We start from the raw sequence: 20,663 nt of genomic DNA on the forward strand, positions 1-20,663 counted from the left end.
GGTGGGGTGGGCTGTATCCTTATCCACCTCCCTGGAGGCCTGACCTAGTGCCAGGCTGCTCAGATCTGCACCACTTCTTTAGATCCAAGTAGCCTGATTGAGGCCTCTGCCACATTACCCAGGAGAAGGAGAATTTATTCCCCTTTCCACAAATTGCTCCACAGCCAGCCCCAACCCTGGGTTGAATACAGCACAAGCCAGCTGGGCTGCCTGTTCAAGAGGGGGTTAGGTTTGGGCTGTTATCCACTCTAGTAGATAAGTGTCAACAAATTAGTCACCTTAAAATACATTTGGAAACAAGCTACCAATTTCAGTGCATCCTGTTAGTAAATCCATATGTTTAGTATGTGACTGATAGTTAACCATATAAAGTTATGCTAAAAAGTTCATTGCTTAAAAACTTAACAGTAATTTTAAAAATCAATACGTATTTCTTACTTTTCCTTCTGGTGCTTTCCTTTTTGAAGAAACTTCTTTCATAAGTTTTGGTATTTCCCTGAAACAGTAAAAGAAAATGACTTCAATATTTCCAAGTTAAATTGGAGAATAAATACAAGCACTGTTTCTGTGTCTTCTGCTTAATCAAGATAGCCTGAGCACCCAAATCTGACATTCAACCTGAAACGGTGATAAAAAACTTTCTCATAGGGGCATAGACACAATCCCCATCCTCTCCTCAGTTCCAAGCTGTAAAAAAAGGCTGTGGTTCCTCATATTACTTTCACCAAAGGGAGATGGGTCTCTTGCTATGGCAAGGATAGCAAACAAAACTAAGGAATTCTATCTAAATAGCCTCCCCCATTTCATGCAGATGAAACAGAGAATATGGAATACAACAGAGTCCTGGCAAACTGCACAGAATAATTTCCACTGAGCAAAGCAGGCGCCCCCAACATCACCATCTTGAACCAATTTGACAAGAAGCAGAACCACTGCAACGTAACAACTATCCCCTGCCCCCAAATCTTGATGCTCTGTCTAGAATGACACTTTAGAGTTGGGAACCTTCAGTCTCGAAAGACTATGGTATCGCGCTCTGAAAGGTGGTTCTGGAACAGCGTCTAGTGTGGCTGAAAAGGTCGATTCGGGAGTGACAATCCCTTCCACACTGGGAGCAAGTGCAGTCTGTCCCTGGTGTGTCTCCCTGGCTATGGGCCTTCCTTCTTTGCCTCTTAGCCTCAGACTGTTGGCCAAGTGTCTCTTGAAACTGGGAAAGGCCATGCTGCACAGCCTGCCTCCAAGCGGGCCGCTCAGAGGCCAGGGTTTCCCACTTGTTGAGGTCCACTCCTAAGGCCTTCAGATCCCTCTTGCAGATGTCCTTGTATCGCAGCTGTGGTCTACCTGTAGGGCGCTTTCCTTGCATGAGTTCTCCATAGAGGAGATCCTTTGGGATCCAGCCATCATCCATTCTCACGACATGACCGAGCCAACGCAGGCGTCTGTTTCAGTAGTGCGTACATGCTAGGGATTCCAGCACGTTCCAGGACTATGTTGTTTGGAACTTTGTCTTGCCAGGTGATGCCGAGAATGCGTCGGAGGCAGCACATGTGGAAAGCGTTCAGTTTCCTTTCCTGTTGTGAGTGAAGAGTCCATGACTCGCTGCAGTACAGAAGTGTACTCAGGACGCAAGCTCTGTAGACCTGGATCTTGGTATGTTCCGTCAGCTTCTTGTTGGACCAGACTCTCTTTGTGAGTCTGGAAAACGTGGTAGCTGCTTTACCAATGCATTTGTTTAGCTCGGTATCGAGAGAAAGAGTGTTGGAGATCGTTGAGCCAAGGTACACAAAGTCATGGACAACCTCCAGTTCATGTGCAGAGATTGTAATGCAGGGAGGTGAGTCCACATCCTGAACCATGACCTGTGTTTTCTTCAGGCTGATCGTCAGTCCAAAATCTTGGCAGGCCTTGCTAAAACGATCCATGAGCTGCTGGAGATCTTTGGCAGAATGGGTAGTGACAGCTGCATCGTCGGCAAAGAGGAAGTCACGCAGACATTTCAGCTGGACTTTGGACTTTGCTCTCAGTCTAGAGAGGTTGAAGAGCTTTCCATCTGATCTGGTCCGGAGATAGATGCCTTCTGTTGCAGTTCCAAAGGCATGCTTCAGCAGAATAGCGAAGAAAATCCCAAACAAGGTTGGTGCAAGAACACAGCCCTGCTTCACGCCACTTCGGATGTCAAAGGGGTCTGATGTGGAGCCATCAAAGACAACAGTGCCCTTCATGTCCTTGTGGAAGGATCTGATGATGCTGAGGAGCCTGGGTGGACATCCAATCTTGGGGAGAATCTTGAAGAGGCCATCCCTGCTGACCAGGTCGAAGGCCTTCGTGAGATCTATGAAGGCTATAGAGTGGTTGTCGTTGTTCCCTGCATTTCTCCTGCAGTTGTCTAAGGGAGAATATCATATCAGTGGTGGACCTGTTGGCTCGGAATCCGCACTGTGATTCTGGATAGACGGTCTCTGCAAGTACCTGGAGCCTCTTTAGTGCAACTCGGGCAAACAACTTTCCTACAACGCTAAGGAGAGAGATGCCACGGTAGTTGTTGCAGTCACCCCTGTCGCCTTTGTTCTTGTACAGCGTGATGATGTTTGCATCCCTCATGTCTTGAGGTACTCCACCTTCTCTCCAGCAGAGACAGAGGATTTCATGCAGCTCAGTGACAATGATCTCTTTGCAGCACTTTAGGACTTCAGCAGGGATGCTGTCTTTTCCAGGTGCCTTGCCAAAGGCAAGGGAGTCCAGGGCCACGTGAAGTTCTTCTAGGGTTGGTTCACTGTCAAGCTCCTCCAGCACAGGCAGGCACTCAATGTTGTTCAGCGCTTCTTTGGTGACTACATTTTCTCTGGAGTATAGCTCAGAATAGTGCTGCACCCAGCGTTCCATCTGCTGCGTCCGATCCTGGATGACCTCGCCTGTGGCAGACTTCAGAGGGGCAATTTTCTTCTGTGTTGGACCTAGGGCCTGCTTGATACCGTCATACATCCCCTTGATGTTGCCCGTGTCAGCTATCTGTATCTCGGAACAGAGCTGGAGCCAGCAGTCATTAGCACATCTCCTGGCAATCTGCTGGACTTTGCTGCGAGCAGCTCGGAGGACTTGCAGGTTGCGCTCACTGGGACAGGCCTTGTATGCTGCTTGAGCTCTCCTTTTTTCCTCAATGACACTATGATCAATTATATTGGTAGCTATTAAGGGGTCCAGGAGAATGAAAACATACTCCCACTGCCTATCTTCTAGTGAAGCTTCACCAGTGTAACCCACAGCAGTTTTGCTTCCCAAATTAGGCCTGAAACCATAGTATGCTAGATTCATTTCAGTCTTACCCAAGAGAATCTGGAGCTGGCCACCCTACTGTTCAGTTACCTTGCAAACACATACATACACTCTTACACATTCAGGCCAGGTGGAATTTTTCTAGATCCAGTGAGGGGTTATTTAAAGAACTGGTTATACAGTAGCCTTTAAAGAGGGCCGAAGACCACCCTCTTACTAGACAAAATTACTATCAGTCAGTTCAGCCAGTCAGAATCAGCCACAGTTATCTAGAGATGGGGTTCCCAAGTTTTCAGCTCCCAGAGCTACATCACTCACTCTCATTCTTGTGAGGGCCTGGAGCAAGTCAGTTATTGCTGATTGCTTACTCCCTCTGAGACCAACCCAAGCCAGCACTTGCTTCATTCAGCAAGAGGAAGGTGCATGGTGGCAGATGGAAATAGGTGCAGAAGACAAAGAAGTGGGGGCTGCATGTAATTATACTGCCATTGGGTTCAAAGGGTATGTCAAAATGTGTTGGTGGGTCAGATGTGGCCTGCAGCACATAGTTTGGGGAACTCTGATCTAGAATATAGGTAGTTCGCAAGATTGCTCCAAGGACTTTGCCGACCACCCCAAAACTCATCCAAGAACTGTAATGAGAGAAGCCCAAGTTGGAATACTGTGTAAGTGAGAGACTTATCCATACCTATAATCAAGTAGAAATATGAATGCCGATTCCTATGTTCAACTCCCCAAAACTTTACCACAAAGACTTATCTTTAATATCTTATAAACATAGGCTGTTTAGTCCTGTTTAGCAGCTAGCATATAATGGTATGTAAACAAAAGGTATTGAGTCACACATACTCCAAAACATCTGCAATATGCTTGTGTCTGATTTTCACCCAGAGGTCATCATCTTCCTCTAGAATGGCTTCTCTTTCTTTCCCATTTGCAGCATCTGTCTTGTACCTGCACATAGAAAATAGATTAATAGTAATATACATGCAGAATACAGCCTTCTACATCACTTAAAAGTAAAATAGGAGACACAGCATTTTAAATACTTTTGTTTTAACTATGTAGTATCAACAATCCGGTTCTTAACAATAAATGAAGCAGGAGTACTTAGGCGGTAGACTTCAATCTTAAGCATAATTGCTAGAAGTTTGTCCAACTGACTTCAGAGACTTGCTTCCATGTAAACATGCATGTGATTTGCTAAAAAGAGCAATCATGTTTAGCTGTAATGTCACGCATGTAACAGCAACTGTTACACAATATAACTTATCCAAAGAACAACTGTCAGTTTATTTCGATTGCTATATTTATCCTCTCCTCCAGTCAACAGAAATAATTGCAGAGAAGGTTCTCTCATTTTAAAATGGAGGGGAAAAAATCCAAATATTGACTTCACATGCAATCACGGACTTTGATTTGGGGACTGCTTACTTTACATATATCTATAACCAACATGCTTAGCATTACATACTTACAACTATTAAGCAGACTCCTAAGAACAGAAGGAATACTAAAGAGCATACTAGGGTCTATGTCACGAAACACTGTTCATATGTATAGAAACTCACATAAATGGATTCAACCAGAAGGCAGTAGAAATACAAGAGGGGAAAAATGGAAAGTTAGTTCATCGCTGTATGACTGAAAGTTATTTGCTGCCTCTGAATGCATTAGTCACTTCCTTTCTTCTTCTACATTTTCTCAGAAGTCAAAATCTTGCTGTGAAAGTGTACATTTCATTTATAAATACCAAAAGCTGATTCTAAGTTGTCAATAGTGTATCTAGGAGACTGCTTACTATTCTAGATGTTAGTCCAACATATTAAGTTCCAGAAGACTACTCCTTGCATTTACCCAAAACCATATGAATACATGAAGCTGCCCTATGCCAAATCAGATCATTGGTTCATCAAGTTCAAAACTCTCTACACAGATTGCCAGCATCTCTCCATGGCTTCAGGAAGGGATCTTTCCCAGTTCTACTTGGAGATGCTAGGACTGAACTTGGGACCTTTTGCGAGCAAAGCATGAGGTCTACCACTAAAACAGCCACTGCCTGTTTGCACAGACAACTTCTCATTAGAATTTCAGTTCTAATAAGTAGGATTATTCTAAGCTATGCTACAGAGGTCTCCAGTCAAATTAGCATTCTGCTGCCATTTAACTGTGAGAGTACTGTTAGAGACATATCCTGCTACATGTTCTGTGCCAAGTTCTTTTAAAATTCCCAACTGGAAACTGGCACAGAGTACTATCAGGTATAGGACTACATCAGGTACTCTTAACGTTTTTGAAAAGCACTACATCCAATATTGACATCTAACAGCCCAATCCTAATCAGCTTTCCAGTGCCAATGCAGCCCAGAGGTAAGGAAACAAGTGTTCCTTTACCTTGAGGAGTCCTCTGTGACCACGCCCCCCCCACACCACAGAATGCAGTGTGCACCCTATTGGCATGGCAGCATCAGCAATGGAAAATCAGAATTAGGCTTTAAGATGCTGAACTCTCTAGCATACATCCTTCTTGCCTGACAGACTATTATTATTATTAACAGTATTTATATACCGCTTTTCAACTAAAAGTTCACAAAGCGGTTTACAGAGAAAAATCAAATAACTAAATGGCTTGAAGCTCACAACAGAAATTGCAAAAATTTCTACTGCCCCCAGTGCAGAGTCCACCACACATCTACATCCCCTCTGAGTTTAAATCAGAGTATTCACTGCTCAGAACAGTAGATTAAATATTTTCAAAGTCTCTCAGTCACCAGAATGTCACAATCGACTTTTTAAAAATTCATAGAAATTCGACTGCAGTTGTCAGTATAACAACTTAGAATTCATTTCATTATAATCTAGGAAGGAAACTAAAACAGAGTTTTGAGGACAAAGGGTACCCTGACTAATTCAACCCGAACAGTTCTACTAACTTCTGATAAGAGTATTGAAAGTCTAGATAAAAAGTTATACTTGCTTGTATGTATCATTTTCAATTGGCAACAGATCATAAGCCATTGCTTGAAAAGTAAGTTCATGGAGGACAGTTGACACAGGGTCAAAGCCACGATCAATTATTAAAAGCTGGGAGTGGGTTTTGCCCTAAAAAATTACAAGCAAAAAACACAAAACATTTTTAGACACACAAAGTAAAGGGAGGAGTACTGCACAACTCCTTGAAAATGAATTGAAAGGAAAAAATCCAACAGTATTAAGACTATGAAAAGTCCAGTATTTCAATAACATTTTCCACAGGGACACTTCAATATTTTTTTCTTGTTTAGTGGAAACTTCTTCAAAGCATACCAAGTTCCCCCACTGAACGAAAACTAGACCCTAATGCTCCAGAGGAATATTTTAATGAAACCATGGGCTTTTCATGATTTTTAAGAATAAGTTATCCCACCCAATGCTAGCTAGAGGCATGCTTCTCTTTTTGTAGCCTTTTTTTAAACATCATACAACTGCATCCCTTGAAAGCTGCAGATGTAAGCACAATAAATATTTACTTTTTTTCCAAAGGGTATATTCTCAATATCTCTGGTAAGTTCACCTAAAATGGTTTTATTCTTCTCTGAATTATAATATTTTTAAATAAACGTAACAATTAGCAAGACTTAACTAAAAACAATTATATAATGAAATAAAAACCCAAAGAAAACAGTGCAGCAAAAGTAACACAGCTCAGAACACAATAGTCTGTCCTTGAAAACCAACTAAAATAAGAAAGCAGCTCCACATAGAGCACAACATACAGTCCAATCAGGAAGTCACCAAAACATGATTAATGTTTCCAGAGTAATGGCCAGAGACTATTCCATAAGGTTCCTCTGTCCCCATCTCCCAGGGAAAAATGAACTTTCACTCTACCTTTACTTGGCCTCGATCATCGATTTTGTAGTAGTTTTCAAGCTTCTTCTCAACTAGCTGTGCTAGTTTGCTGGCATTATCCAAAGGTTTGCTGAAAAGAAAAATATCCAAGAGTATTTTTGCTGAATTGTATTAGTATATTAAAAATATTTAAAATGAATGTTCACAATCGGGTTACATTTACTATGTGTGAATTCTAATGTTATATTGTTACCCACAGGACTTTTGGACACTCCTTTATTCTGAACAAAATCAGCCAATATGATGATCTTCCCTCAGCAAGGGATGCTGCATCCATCACCCACCTGATTAGGTTTGCACATCCCATCCCCCCACAACTGAAAGCTAACCATACTAGTCTCCATAAATACTAGGGCTATGGATGTCTTCTGTACCATGACAGTATCACACAGAACTTTTCCCTTTGGTGTAAAACAAATCCTCTGGATTTCCTCCTTCTCCTCACCCATCCTGAATTTCTTACTGAGAAAGTGTCATCTACACATAAATAATGAAAAACATTGCACTGCATTTTTCCCTGCCACATATTCAGTGGATTTGCATTGCCTTTCATATTTAGAATAGGCCAGTCAGCCAGAATAGGCAACATGTTGAATTTTTAGACAACATAGAGCATGATGTTTCATTCTTGTTAAGCTAACAGAATACTCACATTGCTTGTACCAGTTTAATATGCAACTTCAGTTTTACCTTCTATATCGTACGCCAGGATTTTCCTCTAGAGTAGCACACAATGTAACAATTTGGTCAGCCATTTGCTCGATTACACCGTCATTTGTCTTCTCCACGCTGGGGCTGTAACAGTTATAGAATGCATTGGGGACATCAAGAGTAAATACCTAAATCAAATGTAATAAAACAATTTCATTAGATTGCTGTAGGAACACAATGTCACAATCACGTGGGAAGATCATTTGAGAACTATTGTTTTATTAAAATGCATGCACAAGGAATATCTAAGCTGAACTGACCCAAGAATGTGTTTTTGCTAATCTCAACTCTCTTCTGTCCTCTTGAGATAATATCAGTATTTATTTTTCACATTTTTTTTCTTTGTTGTGCTTCTTACTTTCAGACATTGTATGTACAGGTCAGTATCCACAGGAGATCTGTTCCCAGACCGCCTGGAGATACTGAGTTCCTCCGGGGGGGGGGGCACAGAGAACCTCCAGATCCAACTGGAAGTGCCTTCTGCTCGTGTCTGGAGGTGTTCTGAGGCTACATTTTCAAAAAGTTAACTTCTGCATTCTGCATTGTTTCTGTGACTCCACAGGTATGTAACCCATAAAGAACTCTGGCTTTTCTGGATGCAACACATATATTTATCAGATGATAACAAATAATTCAACAATTGGAAAAGTTCAGTAAATTAAGCTTACCTGTGATTCATAAGGGAAAAAATTTATATTTATTTCTTTGCACCGCCGAATAGCCTTTGAACAGGATGACTTCATTTTATTGAAGAGTTTGTCATCACAAACTAAGAGGGGGAAAAACACAAGGTTTTAGAGCTGTCACTTTACAATCTGATTGTAGCAGGTTTTGGATGCACCTGTGCAAAATTTACTTCAGAAGTAGTATCATCCAGCAAGTTAATACATTTATGTAACAGAAATCTCTGGCTAAGGTCTTTGTCTGTCCCTGTCCCCCGTCCCCCGGGTATTCCAGGTTATATACAGCATCTCCTAAAAATACTGGCAAACATTTTTTTTACTCAGAAACAAAAAAGTAGAGGCTTGGACTAAGATTTGACCAGCTAATTTTAGTCTGGTTCCTAATGAATAGTTCTTCATAAAAAGGCTCTGCTCTGAACCCTTTCTTTAATCCCATCAATCTGATGAGAAGCAAGACCTTAACAGTGGCACCTCCTCATTAGGGAGCCGTCCAAGGAGCAGGCCAGGCCAGCTCTGTTTTCACAATTTGGAAATGCTTCTAATCCAGAACACATTGGAAGGAAGGAGGCTGTAAAATATTGTGTTAATTTGGATTCATAATGGCTGATATACTGTGTCAATGTTGTGTTAGGTTTTATTATTCTATTTTTATTGTACTGCCCTGTTACCGAAGACCATCATGAACAGTCCTTGTTCTGTTCAAGACTAATTCACTTCTATCCATAGCAAGGAATCACCTGAAGTTTCTATCACCTTCATAAAACAATGAAGAGCCTAGAAACAGCTGGACCAGTCCCTAAAGCCTAACAAGGCTGTAAAAGGCAATCTGGTTCTTTTACAGTTCAGTTACAAATTCAAGTCCAAAGAAAACTGAAATATCACAGATTCAATGTCCTAAATGCACAAATGGCCACAAATTCAAAACACTGATTAATCTGGTATTAGTCACTGAATACTTACAGTCAGTAAAGTAGACATATGCTGCTTTGTACTTGCTGGATGATTTATTTATAAAGTCATTTATAAGCCCATCTACAGACTGAAAAATTAAAACAGTACATTCTAGTTAATTACAAATATGAAAAACTATTTTGCCTGCTTTTAGAATGAGATTTGCCTTCTTCAAGACACTTTGGGGAAAAAAAGTCCCATTAACTAGTTTCTAACCAGAACTACTCTGGCACTGACTGAGAAACACAGTGTAACTAACTTTGAAATCTAATCTGGGGCATGCTTCTAGTACTTTAAAAAATAATGCTAAAACAAAGGTGAACAAGAAGGTGGGTAGAAAAAGAGACCACCAGTAGTCTCCATTATCCTGAAGAGAAGTTCCTAACAGACAGAAGGACATGACGTGCCTTTTAAAGATAGTAATCTACAACTTCCTTTTGCCTTAGGTAAAAAGCATCTAAAGTAGGTTTTGTTGTGGATTATAACTCAGGATTATAACCTTTGAGCTCTTTCTGCTATTGCACCAATGTATCTGAGTGGCAGATTGGCTAGAAGAACAAAAAATTGGCAAGGAAACACTAGATATAATCTTGAGTAGCTCTTCTATTAGTCAGAAAATGGCCACTATACTTCAGCAACTCTAAGAAAAAGCACATCACAACACACACATATGCACACCACTATCACCACTTTGTTAATTTCTTCATAAGAAGTCACATAGTCTAATGAATTACTTTCTTTAGAAGGCTAACCTTTGCAGTAGGAGTGATGAGATAAATGGCTTTCATGGTTGGGACTGGTTCCCGATTTTTGTAAACATTCTCCACAACTATAAGATAAAAGAAATCAATTAGAACAAATTATTCTATATATCCACAGTTACAAAGGGAATAAAAAAGAAATAATGGATTTCCAAGATTACATAAATGAACATCACTTCAGGCATCTGATGAATTGGACTGCAGTCCACAAAAGTTTATGTTGAAATCAATTGGTTAGCTTTTAATGTGCTACAAGAACCTTGATTGTTTTTGATGCAACAACAGCTAGTCCTCTTTGTTTTCTATAACAGAAGAAACTAAGTATCTATCAAGTCAATAATTGATTGTGAAAATTATAAAATAGAATTATTTGTGTTTTCCACAAAAACACCATGAGTTATTTTTCTACAGGCAACTAATTAGAATTTTTGTCTACAGATAAATACTCTGAAATTAACCTACCAGCACCATATCTGCAGCAAACTCTGAGTTTTGTCAGTAAAAGGCAACACTTGAAGACATTTTTAAAATTTTACTCCTCTCAACAATAGTCTCCGAAATACAAAACAGTTTAGCATAATAATCACCTCTGCTCACAATGGAGTGCATCAATAAAAGGGACTAAAGACTTGCTCTTGCAATTTTACAACTACTGAGTTTTTTCCCCATCAAACCATTTTTGTTTCAGTGAAAGGAATATTAATATTTTCATGAAGCAGATTTATCTGGCCCTCCCTTAAAGCCAGTGGTTCTTGAACTTTTCTGGCTCATGCCTCCCCTGATCCTTGTAGCCACTGGCCACGACTCCCATTACAACACCTCACCTCAGTTACCCCCCAAATGGGGATGAAGGTGTTATAATTATACACTAGAAACAAGGGTGCCAGCACTCTGAGGCTGCAATCCTAACCACATTTACCTGAGAACAAAATAGGACTTACTTCTGAGTAGACCTGGTTAAGATTGTGCCCTGAGTTTGTTAGCAGCACACCTGGAGGGGTTTGGAAAGGGAGGGGGGAAGTGATGAATTTGCAGGAGGGGAAGGCTTTGTTTTGTGTGTATCTGCTAATTGCAAACTGATGCAATTTGACCTAGAGACTGTTTGGCTGGAATCCTAACCCCACTTTCCTGGGAGTAAGTCCCATTGAACACAATAGGATTTATTTCTGAGTAGACCTAGCTAGGACTGTGCCTTTTGTCTTACAATAGCAGCCAACAGAGTAACCCCCCCCCCCCAAAAGGAGGCAGGATGAAAAAGGGATGGTTGAAAAGGAATGGGGATTTTTTTATTTTTAATCAATTTTTGGAGACAAAGTCATCAAGAGAGGCTTTTTTTTCTTTTTTGAAGGGGAGGGAAAAAAAAAGGTGAGGATCCTTGATTAAGCTGACACACACCCCAAGCCTATGTAGGTCTACTCAGAAGTAAGCCCCCTTTGAGTGAATGGGGCTTACTCCCAGGAAAGTGTGGAAAGGATTGCAGCCACACTCAGCAAGATTACAACTCACCCCAAAGTAGATGAGGCTGCTCACACACACACCCAACATGCAGATGCCACCCCTGTTCACCCCCAGGCAAGACAGAGGGATGCAGGCTGGGGCATTTGGACACCCCCCCACTAGGAGCAGGCTGGTTCCTTCCTTCCCAAGCAGCCTTGACCAATCTCAGGATGCCCAGGGCAAGGGGCACACTGGGAAATATAGTCCTTGGAGTGAAGTTGCACACAGAGAGAGCTCCATTGATGAGATGCGGCACCTCTGCCTGCTTGCCCAGCCAGCCTTCTCTCCCACCTCCCCCCACCATGTTTCACACGCCCTTCCAGCCTCACACTGCCCCACCCACCACAGCTGCAGAAAAGCAGCAAGTCAGCAGGCAGCATGTGCAGCAGAGCAGCCTCTCTCCCAGAGATGTCTGGCAATGCCCCTGGAGGCTAGCCACGCCTCCCTAGGGAGACACAGATTGAATACCTCAGCCTTAAAGCCATTGGAAACTATTGCAAGAAGAAGCTAGAACTATCAGGCACATCCAGTGCTTTTCTAGATATCATCCTTTAAGATTTTGCATCTTAAGATCATAGTATCTAAAACAGTTGCCCACAGTAACTGGAAGCAGCAGTCCTGGTAAAAAGATAAAGCCATCTTCTTACCAAACTGATTTTTTTTTTTTTAAGGGTCCAGAATTTCACACTACAGGCAAAAAACCGTAGAATTACTGGAAGACATTCATCAGCTAAAAGAGAACTTCAGCAGGAAGGTACCTTGGACAAAGCAGGAAGATGCACAACTTAATACATAGCAGCCAATTTGAGTTCCTGAGTTTGTTACGATACAGAAGCCTTTCTGAAACGCCATTTGCAATGCTGACATGTGGGTATCTATAATAATAGTGTTCTAGGTATTAGTTTCTTCACTTCAAGCATTCAGAATAGTTTCACCATGTGGGTGGAAAGAGGTACAGGAAGTAACCACTGAGTTTGGGGAACTGTGACCTGTCACTTAGAAAGGACATGCCCAAAAACTCTACCCGATTAAGAAACATGTGCTCAGGTGAAAAACAGTTGTGACATTACTAGACAAGGGACAAATCAGGCCCATCTATCCATTATCTTGTCTGCATGTTTGGATAGTTGGGACAGCAGCCAGCAATACACCAACCCCCTCCCTGAGCTGTCCAATGTGGGTTAACAAACATCCAAGAAACTGAACTCAACAGCATAGCCACAGTGTGGAGCCTCACAGCAGGTACTGCTGAATATGGATCCAAAGTCCGGCTGGTGAAAGAGCCTGAAGTAAGGGAGCAAATGAGGATACAGTAGACAGGGCAGTGGATGGAGGCAACAGTTCTGAGAGGTGGACTTTGGGTGAAAGTTGGGCAAAACCAGCTGAAATGTGAAGTATAGGCTAGTACCCTACAACCCATTTGGCTACAGCACAATTTTATGGCTACACTGCCATACCTTGAGCACACAGGATAAGAAAGTAAATTAGGGTATAAATTTCTTAAATAAATACTACATGTTCCCACCATTCAGAAGGCATATCACTAGTATGTATGTAAGACAACGTGAAACTGGCTTGACAAATCAAGCATAACTTCCTAAATCCCATGTAGCCACATTGACTAGGTGTCAATCATCAAGATGCCAACAGTGAGGAGAGGAAAGATTAACACATTTTAGGATAAGAATTCACAAGTATTCAAGCTATCTCAATTCAGGTTTTGAGGCACATCCAGAATTACACCAGATATTCTTTGTTTCTATTTTAGGACAGGTGCACCAAGGCAAGTGGGCTCTTTTTTCTTTTGTAATAAATGACTATTTGTAGACTATAAATTTTAGCAATGCAACATCAATTTCCAGCAATTCTTCACTAAGTGTGGCTTTTCATCTCCACCTCCCCCATGTACCACTGTCAAATGCTTTAGAAGTAGCAAGTTATTAAAGAGAGTTATTCCCTACTATTATCAAGGTGCAATCCTAGGAAGAAGATTAACATTACCCTATCAAAAGTCACAAAAGCCTAGCCCACAATATTCTCAGACAACAAAACAAAAGATGCAAAAAAAAAAAAAAAAGGAACTGGAAGGGTAGGCCAGGCAAGAGAGATTAAGAATTTACTCCAAATACAAATGAGTAAGGAAGTCAATTAAGACTTTAAAGAATGTTGTAGGCCCATATCATTCTGCTTCCTAAAGCTTGCCCCAAAACAAGCTGGGGTAAAGCAAACTAAACTGGGGAAAAGTGAAACACCACTTTTCGCTATTCATATTCTGCAAGTACATGTAAAGAAGCAGGCAGAACAAAACTGCAGGATGATCAGATAGGAACTGTGATGCTTTGCAATATATGCATACTCACATCTGACCAATATCGGTCCAATTAAAAATCTACATGAGTTCATTTCTTACCAATCTTCATGCTTTCAGAAGCCCAAATAGAAGTGAAATTTTACATGTAAGTATTTCAGAGGTTAAGAACAAGTTCTAACTAGCTGTCTCCTGCAAACATATCAGCTGCAAAAACTAGCATTCACATATGCCAGGACAACAGAAGTCTGCTTAAGTCCTTACTTACCAGTGATCCCTTCAGCTAACAAGTCTGTCATTTTACCACATGATGACAGAAGCTTGGTGGTGAAGTCATCTAGAAGAATTATCTTTAAAAAAAAAATCCAAGTAGTGGTTTAGACAACTAGATCAAATAGTACAGACCATTATTTAAGTGGGATGTTGGCACACAGGGAGGGTCAGGGCTCAACCGCAAGTCACAATTATAACTGTTAACCAATTTATTGACTTACAGTACTTAATACCTTGCCATTTGTTCCAGAATGGGACACTTGCTCACAATATGATTCATGCAGTGAAACTCAGTTAGAAGCATGGCTGACATTTTGGACCAGTCAATGTTTCTGAATGATTTTCAGAGAAAGACCAATTAACATTTTTCTAGCCTCCTAAACTCTTTGGATAGGCAAGAACTGCATAGCTAACTGGAAGCTCAATTATTTCCTCCTCCATTTGTTTCATTTTGGTATTGGTTTCTTTTGTAGGTGCGGAGAAGGCATGACACAAGCACTAGACTGGTAATGGTGCTGCTACCCAAGGTAGCCCCAACTCGTTCGTCAGCTACAGCATGGAGGAGAAACTATACACAGAAACCTACACGGTATGGCACTAAATGGCATATAAATGTATATATGGTGAGCATATATACAGAGCATTCAATTCTTTACAGTGCTTTGATCAAATTTGCTTTCCACCTTTATTTTTCGTTATTTATATATTTATATATCCCACTTTTACCACCAACCATATCTGCACTAGATTTAAATCCAGGTTGAAAGTGGTTTAATTGCCATGACTTCCTCTAAAGAACCTTGGAATTTGTGAAGATGATCCCTAGAATTATTCAAACTACTGTCATTCTCAGACTTCCCTGTTTGGGAGGCAAGACAGAGTTTTGAAGACGGATTAGGCTGACATGTTTTAAGTAAATAGATTTAGGATGCTATACAAGTGATCGGTGTACTACAATGTATTAAAAATGCAGCTAACATAGATGTTACCTTCCATTCTTCATCCTTCCTACAGTCATCAAATACCAACGTCTTTAACTCTGAAAAAGAAAACCATCCATTAAAAAAGCAATTTTTACTGCACCCTGAAATTACTCCAGTTATGTGCATCAAACACATAACTATGCAATGAGTACATTATGCATGGCTTTGCTATGTGGTACCGTTGCAGATTACAGACGCAAATATTAAGATTTTGGCAGCTCAGATGCAAAATCTGAACTGCTACTTGAATTCTGCTAAACTAGTTTGGAACACTGAAATCCAGATTTGCCTTAGTGAAAGCAATGATCTTGAAGCCATTCAGTCAAACTTTTAATTCAAAGAAACAGTGTAGAATAAAGTTAAATATGCACCAATAATCAGGGACTATGTCCATAAACTATAAATAATATACAACTTATAGTCTTGCAAAGAGATCATCGTCACTGAGCTGCATGAAATCCTCTGTCTCTGCTGGAGAGAAGGTGGAGTACCTCAAGACATGAGGGATGCAAACATCATCACGCTGTACAAGAACAAAGGTGACAGGGGTGACTGCAACAACTACCGCGGCATCTCTCTCCTTAGCGTTGTAGGAAAGCTGTTTGCCCGAGTTGTACTAAAGAGGCTCCAGGTACTTGCAGAGAGCGTCTATCCAGAATCGCAGTGTGGATTCCGAGCCAACAGGTCCACCACTGATATGGTATTCTCCCTTAGACAACTGCAGGAGAAATGCAGGGAACAACGACAGCCACTCTTTATAGCCTTCATAGATCTCACAAAGGCTTTCGACCTGGTCAGCAGAGACGGCCTCTTCAAGATTCTCCCCAAGATTGGATGTCCACCCAGGCTCCTCAGCATCATCAGATCTTTCCACAAGGACATGAAGGGCACTGTTGTCTTCGATGGCTCCACATCAGACCCTTTTGACATCCGAAGTGGAGTGAAGCAGGGCTGTGTTCTTGCACCAACCTTGTTTGGGATTTTCTTCGCTGTCCTGCTGAAGCAGGCCTTTGGAACTGCAACAGAAGGCATCTATCTCCGGACCAGATCAGACGGAAAGCTCTTCAACCTCTCCAGACTGAGAGCAAAATCCAAAGTCCAGCTGAAATGTCTGCGTGACTTCCTCTTTGCCGACGATGCAGCTGTCACTACCCACTCTGCCAAAGATCTCCAGCAGCTCATGGATCGTTTTAGCAAGGCCTGCCAAGATTTTGGACTGACAATCAGCCTGAAGAAAACACAGGTCATGGTTCAGGATGTGGACTCACCTCCCTGCATTACAATCTCTGAGCATGAACTGGAGGTTGTCCATGACTTTGTGTACCTTGGCTCAACGATCTCCGACACTCATTCTCTCGATACCGAGCTAAACAAGCGCATCGGTAAAGCAGCTACCACGTTTTCCAGACTCACAAAGAGAGTCTGGTCCAACAAGAAGCTGACGGAACATACCAAGATCCAGGTCTACAGAGCTTGCGTCCTGAGTACACTTCTGTACTGCAGCGAGTCATGGACTCTCCGCTCACAACAGGAGAGGAAACTGAGCGCTTTCCACATGCGCTGCCTCCGACGCATCCTCGGCATCACCTGGCAGGACAAAGTTCCAAACAACACAGTCCTGGAACGTGCTGGAATCCCCAGCATGTATTCACTGCTGAAACAGAGATGCCTGCGTTGGCTTGGTCATGTCGTGAGAATGGATGATGGCCGGATCCCAAAGGATCTCCTCTATGGAGAACTCGTGCAAGGAAAGCGCCCTACAGGTAGACCACAGCTGCGATACAAGGACATCTGCAAGAGGGATCTGAAGGCCTTAGGGATGGACCTCAACAAGTGGGAAACCCTGGCCTCTGAGCGGCCCGCTTGGAGGCAGGCTGTGCAGCATGGCCTTTCCCAGTTTGAAGAGACACTTGGCCAACAGTCTGAGGCAAAGAGGCAAAGAAGGAAGGCCCATAGCCAGGGAGACAGACCAGGGACAGACTGCACTTGCTCCCGGTGTGGAAGGGATTGTCACTCCCGGATTGGCCTTTTCAGCCACACTAGACGCTGTGCCAGAACCACCTTTCAGAGCGCGATACCATAGTCTTTCGAGACTGAAGGTTGCCAATACTAGTCTTGCAAGTTGGACTCAGAAGGTGTGGCAAACAAGCTATTCATTCATCCCTGTATGACTGTATCCAGAAATACAGCAGGTACAACCACAACATTTCAGAATTGTAAAAAATCTTCTCTTCAGAGTAAGTCTTGTTTGCTTAAAGGAAATATTTGCCTTTGTATTCAAATTTAGTAACCTCAAGAGATGCTGCATGTGATTATTTCTATCTCTTGTACAAAAAAAAAGAAACCCTCAAATAACTCAGAAAATTCTCCATCTGCTTGACTGCTTCAATCTCTTTGTTCATTTTATACTTTTTTTTTAAAGGACCTAAAGCAAACCCACAGTACTGTATCCAAAAATATAACTATATTCCCCTGTCATATCAGCATCCTCCAGTTTGCTATTTCCTGTATTAAGGAACTAAATGCTTTAGGTGTGGTCTCCTTAACCTTTTGTATAAAAACATAAATGATTGTTCCAGATCCTTTCCCTACAAAGTGATGTTCCTGCTTTCTGTTCCCTCATTGCTGTTGCCAGAGATAAACCAACTTGGCTTTAACTATTGTACTTCAGTATGCACGTATATCTTATTGCTACTGAGACTTAAACTGCCCCTAAAGGGATACTGCTTCAGACAATACTTCAAAAAAAAATGATTATATCCTATCAATTTACATTATGTTTTACAGCACATAAAAAACAGACAGCTCTTTGTTCAGACCTAAACCCATTTATTGCACTCTTACATAGACCATGGAACATGACCAACAAGTTTCTTGCTCCTTTCTGCTTCCATGGCTTTTATTGCTTACACTTCTGCAGTAATATTTCATTTATTGGGACCTCACAGATCCCTCTTTATCCAAACATTGCAACAAAGACGCCCTGAAGGAAGACAGTGAAAAGCTCAACAAGATTCTCCTCTCACTTCCAAACGTACCTTGGACAAACAAGTAATCCTACTGATGTCCACACAAACACATAAGTATATCTGGTATACCCACAATGGTTTACAACTAGAGAGCTAGCAGCCAGTACATCCATGCGTATACACACTCTTCTGCAGCAAATTCCCTGCCCTGATTCCCTTGTCAGTCTTAACTGTGGTTTAGCACTTCTATCTTGATGCCAACAAGTATTTCTAATCTTAAACAGGATTTGAAACCAGAAATTTGCATGAGGTTACAAACCTTGGTTAAATGGGAATATGGTTGCAGGTGTAACTCTAAGTCAAGGGTACAATTTTTTCCCTTCAAAATTTATGAAAATTAAGGAAGACATTGGTCTCAAAGTAGGGCCAGAAGATAACATCTTTTAATTAAGAATGCCCAATAGGCTTTGATCATAGGTTTTACTCAAAGGCAAATTACCTTCTGGGTCTTATTCTAGTATAACCCACATTCTATAAAAGGGGTGTCAAACTCATTTCATACCGAAGGCGGAATACCATTCATGGTGCCTGCTGAAGACCAAAAGTGATGTCATTAGGCAGGAAGGGGTGTCATTAAACAGGTCATAACCAAAAATAAGCACTTTTTCTCATTTAGGAGCTCATTCACTGCAAGTGACAGAAGAGAAAATGCACAAATCTTGATCATATATCAAGATATAGAACAATTTTCATGTGGGTTGCCCTTACAGCAGGAACACCTCAGCACGGCTCAGCAGCTGAGAGTCAGAGGGCCTGATAAAAAGCTTCTGAGGGCCACATCCAGCCCCAGGTCTTATGTTTGATACCCCTGATCTATAATATAATAGTATAATCCATATTCTAGTGGCAACCCACACAGTGGCGCCTCTGTGCATGCTTCCGTGGAAGGAGGTGCAACCCACAGCAGTGGCGCCTCTGTGTGTGCTTGTGTGGAAGGAGGTGACAGTGGCGCCTCTGTGTGGGGAAGGAGACGGCAACCCACAGCAGTGGCGCCTCTGTGGTGCGCATGTGGGGAAGAGGCATCACTGCTGTGGGTTGCCACCTCCTTCCCCACACATGCGCCACTGCTGTGGGTAGCCACCTCATTCCCCACAAGCGTGCACCAGAGGCACCACTGCTGTGGGTATTTACCTCCTTCCCCACAAGCGCACCAGAGGTTCCACTGCTGTGGGCTGCCACCTCCTTCCCCACAAGCGCCACTGCAGTGGTTGCCACCTCCTTTCCCACATGCGCACCAGAGGCGCCACTGCTGTGGGCTGCCACCTCCTTCCCCACAAGCGCCACTGCGGTGGTTACCACCTCCTTCCCCACAAGCGTCACTGCGGTGGTTGCCACCTCCTTCCCCACATGCGCACCAGAGGCGCCACTGCTGTGGGCTGCCACCTCCTTCCCCACAAGCGCCACTGCGGTGGTTGCCACCTCCTTCCCCACAAGCGTCACTGCGGTGGTTGCAACCTCCTTCCCCACATGCGCACCAAAGGCGCCACTGCTGTGGGCTGCCACCTCCTTCCCCACAAGCGCCACTGCGGTGGTTGCCACCTCCTTCCCCACAAGCGCACCAGAGGCACCACTGCTGTGGGCTGCCACCTCCTTCCCCACAAGCGCCACTGCGGTGGTTACCACCTCCTTCCCCACAAGCGCACCAGAGGCACCACTGCTGTGGGCTGCCACCTCCTTCCCCACAAGCGCCACTGCGGTGGTTACCACCTCCTTCCCCACAAGCGCACCAGAGGCACCACTGCTGTGGGTTGCCACCTCGTTCCCCACAAGCGCACTAGAGGCACCACTGCTGTGGGTTGCCACCTCCTTCCCCACAAGTGCCACTGCTGTGGGTTGCCACCTCCTTCCCCACAAGCGCACCAGAGACGCCACTGCTGTGGGTTGCCACCTCCTTCCCCACAAGCGCACCAGAGGCGCCACTGCTGTGGGTTGCCACAACCTTCCCCACAAGGGCACCAGGGGCGTCACTGCGGGGCTTTCTGAGCAGCAGCCTCGCCTACACACAGCCATTCAGCAAACGGTCCCGCAAGCAGCATCCCTCCCTCCAGCCGAGCAGAGGGCAGCGGAGGCCCCGCAGCGTCTCGGGCGGAGCGGGAGAGCAGGCACAGGCAGGCCGTGCGGCCCGCAGCGCCGCGAGAGGCCGTCCCCTCGGCCAGGACTGCGGAGGAAGGGCGCAGCGGCGCGCGGCACTCACTCTGCCACACCAGGCTCTTCAGCCCCCTCTCCCCGCTCGCTGCGATCGCCGGCGCCATCTTGCATCCGCTCGGCCACTCGCACCCGCTCCCCCCGCCCAGACGGAAAAT

The 20,663-nt window shown here is 43.2% G+C and overlaps 1 protein-coding gene across 3 annotated transcripts in view; it reads right to left on the reverse strand.

The window, feature by feature from the left end:
- STXBP3 (syntaxin binding protein 3) overlaps positions 1-20,663 on the reverse strand; it is a 30,746-nt gene extending 10,083 nt beyond the window's left edge. The window contains exons 1-12 of one of the 3 annotated variants that reach the window (XM_066623926.1): positions 20,365-20,497; positions 18,863-18,888; positions 15,338-15,387; positions 14,344-14,425; positions 10,262-10,338; positions 9,519-9,597; positions 8,544-8,644; positions 7,855-8,003; positions 7,144-7,234; positions 6,251-6,375; positions 4,123-4,227; positions 439-496 (exon numbers count right to left, since the gene is read on the reverse strand). In XM_066623926.1, coding sequence (XP_066480023.1) covers positions 439-496; positions 4,123-4,227; positions 6,251-6,375; positions 7,144-7,234; positions 7,855-8,003; positions 8,544-8,644; positions 9,519-9,597; positions 10,262-10,338; positions 14,344-14,425; positions 15,338-15,387; positions 18,863-18,888; positions 20,365-20,396 — 975 coding nt within the window. In that variant the 5' untranslated portion in view covers positions 20,397-20,497. Of the gene's footprint in view, positions 1-438; positions 497-4,122; positions 4,228-6,250; positions 6,376-7,143; positions 7,235-7,854; positions 8,004-8,543; positions 8,645-9,518; positions 9,598-10,261; positions 10,339-14,343; positions 14,426-15,337; positions 15,388-18,799; positions 18,889-20,364; positions 20,498-20,554 lie in introns of those variants that run through there. The other 2 variants (XM_066623925.1, XM_066623927.1) reach the window with 2 other exon arrangements.

Source organism: Tiliqua scincoides, chromosome 4 (genome assembly GCF_035046505.1).
Source record: "Tiliqua scincoides isolate rTilSci1 chromosome 4, rTilSci1.hap2, whole genome shotgun sequence".
Lineage (NCBI taxonomy): Eukaryota > Metazoa > Chordata > Lepidosauria > Squamata > Scincidae > Tiliqua > Tiliqua scincoides.